The sequence below is a fragment of the Triticum urartu genome, chromosome 6A (assembly GCF_056163025.1).
Source record: "Triticum urartu cultivar PI428250 chromosome 6A, HENAU_Tu73, whole genome shotgun sequence".
Taxonomy (NCBI): Eukaryota; Viridiplantae; Streptophyta; class Magnoliopsida; order Poales; family Poaceae; genus Triticum; species Triticum urartu.
The window spans coordinates 105655219-105657784 of NC_141878.1; the positions used below are offsets into that span (position 1 = coordinate 105655219).

Here is a 2566-nt window from a genome sequence, read left to right on the forward strand (position 1 = left end):
AGGCATCCGGTAATATTTCTTATGTATCGGGGTGGTTCCAGGCACCAAGTCAATTGCAAACTCCAATTGTCGATCTGGTGGCATGCCTGGTAATTCTTCAGGTAATATGTCTGGATATTCACTGACCACTAGAATTAATTCCACCTCTTCTGCCACGGCTACGAAAGCCATATCTTTTGTGGGTATGCGCTTGCGGGCATAAAAACTTGTGGTGCGATCTTCCATATTTTTCAGGGTAACTTCTCTGGTCGCACAGCTGATGCAGACTTGATATTGAGTTAGCCAATTCATGCCGAGAATGACATCCAATTTGTTGGAGTCGATGATTATCAATGATGTTGGAAACTTGACGCCCTTGATGTCAATTTCCAAATTCCGGCAGATGGGATTGCTTCTGAGTAGGGATCCCGGGGATTGTACCAGCATGTGCTTTCCCAAAACCGAGCAAGGAAAACTGTTTTGGGAAGCAAAACTCCGTGAAATAAAAGAGTAGGAAGCCCCCGAGTCAAATAAAATTACAGCTGGTATGTCATTAATGAGAAACATACTAGTGACGACTTCTGGGTCCTCTTAGGCTTCGTCTGCGGAGATGTGATGAATTTGTCCTTGGATCATATCTGGGACGGAATACAGCTCCATGTAGTTGACTTGCAGATGAAATGGAGCTGCTTGTTTGTTGTTCTTGGGACACTGTCTAGCGTAGTGTCCGGTTTGATCACAGGTGAAGCATGAATTGTTGCGCTGACAATCATCGCGCACTGGGCTGGTCACGATATTCTTGACTTGAGTGGTAGTCTTGTTGACATTCTGCTGCCAGTTGGGTTTGTACTCCACCTGAGTCTGTTGCCAAGTACGAGCCTTTTGCACTAGTTGCATATACTTCTTTGGCTCGAATTTGCGCTTGTGGTCGTGAAGAACTGGCTTGTTGTCGTGCAGGAGCTTGTGTTCCCTTTCTGCGATGAGGGCCTTATTTACCAGAGTCAGGAAGTCTGGGAAGTCAAACATGCTGAGCGTGCACCTGAGATGCTGATTCAGGCCTCCAAGAAACCGCTCGATCTTCCGCTCTTCTGTGGCAACATCGTGGAAAGAATAGCGGGCCAAATGGTTGAATTTATTCAGATACTCGTTGATGGTCATGCTACCTTGAGTGAGAGCGAGGAATTCGTGTTGCTTTATTTTCATGACTCCGGTGGGAATATGATACTTGCGGAACTGATCCTTGAATTTTGTCCAAGTAATTTCTTCGTCTGCAGGCCATATTGTCTTGGCGTTATCCCACCACATAGCGGCAGCTCCTTCGAGATAATGTGTTGCGAAGGGAACCTTGTCTCCTTCTTCAGTGCGAGCAATCTCCAATTTCCTCTCAATAGTCCTTAGCCAGTCATCGGCGTCCAACGGATCAATAGCATGGCTGAAACTGGGAGGCTTGGTTCGCTGAAAATCTGACAGCTTGGAGTGATGGCCATTCTGGTTTCCATTCTGCCCAACCATAACTTGTACACTTTTCAGTATTTCCAGCAGATCGTTGCTCCTTCTTTCTTCAAACATTCGCAAGATTTGCTCAATGGAAGGCGGATGTGACGATGGAGATGGAGGTGGTGGGTATGGCTCAGGGGAACGTCATGCCTGTCTTGCGGAGCGACGGACAGGAACATCCTCACAAGCTTGGCTGCGGCTGCCACCACGCGTCGTCCTATTTTTCGTTTTCCCAATACATAGCAAACATGGTGAGGAAATTCCAAAATGGGGAAAAAGGCCAATGAAAAATCCCGGAAGAAAACAACCAATGAGAACCAAGTCGAATAAAAGAGTCCAACATAATTATACATAGTCCCAACATGAAAGTAGTCATCACAACAGGTCTACTACCCTCATACATGAAACTACGCATCATGACAAGTGTGATTATAGCCATACATCATGCTCATGACTACAGCGATACTAACGGTCTACTGCTCGGATGGTGCTGCTGCAGGCTCATCTTCGGAGCCGGACCAAGATCCTGGACTGATAGTAGAGACCTCCGGGCAAAGAGGGATGCGCTGGCGCTGTGATACGTCCATTTTGCATCATGCTTTTATATAAATATTTATTGCATTATGGGCTGTTATTACACATTATGTCACAATATTTATGCCTATTCTCTCTTATTTTACAAGGTTTACATAAAGAGGGAGAATGCCGATAGTTGGAATTCTGGGCTGGAAAAGGAGCAAATATTAGACCTATTCTGCACAGCTCCAAAAGTCCTGAAACTTCACGGAAGATGTTTTCCAAATATATAAAAAATACTCAGCGGAAGAAACTCACCAGGGGGCCACACCCTGCCCACGAGGGTGGGGGGCGCGCCCTACCCCCCTAGGCGCGCCCCCCTACCTCGTGGGCCCCCTGGTGGCCCTCTGATGGCTATCTTCTGCTATATGGAGTCTTTCCATGGGGAAAAAATCATAAGCCATCTTCTCGGACGAAACTCCGCTGCCACGAGGCGGAACCTTGGCGGAACCAATCTAGGGCTCTGGCGGAGCTGTTTTGCCGGGGAAACTTCCCTCCCGGAGGGGGAAATCAT

The 2566-nt window shown here is 47.2% G+C and overlaps 1 protein-coding gene across 1 annotated transcript; it reads right to left on the reverse strand.

The window, feature by feature from the left end:
• Window positions 1–570: 570 nt before the first annotated feature.
• LOC147964269 (uncharacterized) lies at window positions 571–1548 on the reverse strand. The gene has a single exon (XM_087529904.1). The coding sequence runs from the start codon at window positions 1546–1548 to the stop codon at window positions 571–573; it is 978 nt and encodes a 325-aa protein (XP_087386030.1).
• Window positions 1549–2566: the final 1018 nt, after the last annotated feature.

Coding starts and splice junctions, on each gene's coding strand:
- LOC147964269 (XM_087529904.1), bottom strand. CDS start 1,548: ATGTTTGAAGAAAGAAGGAGCAACGATCTGCTGGAAATACTGAAAAGT.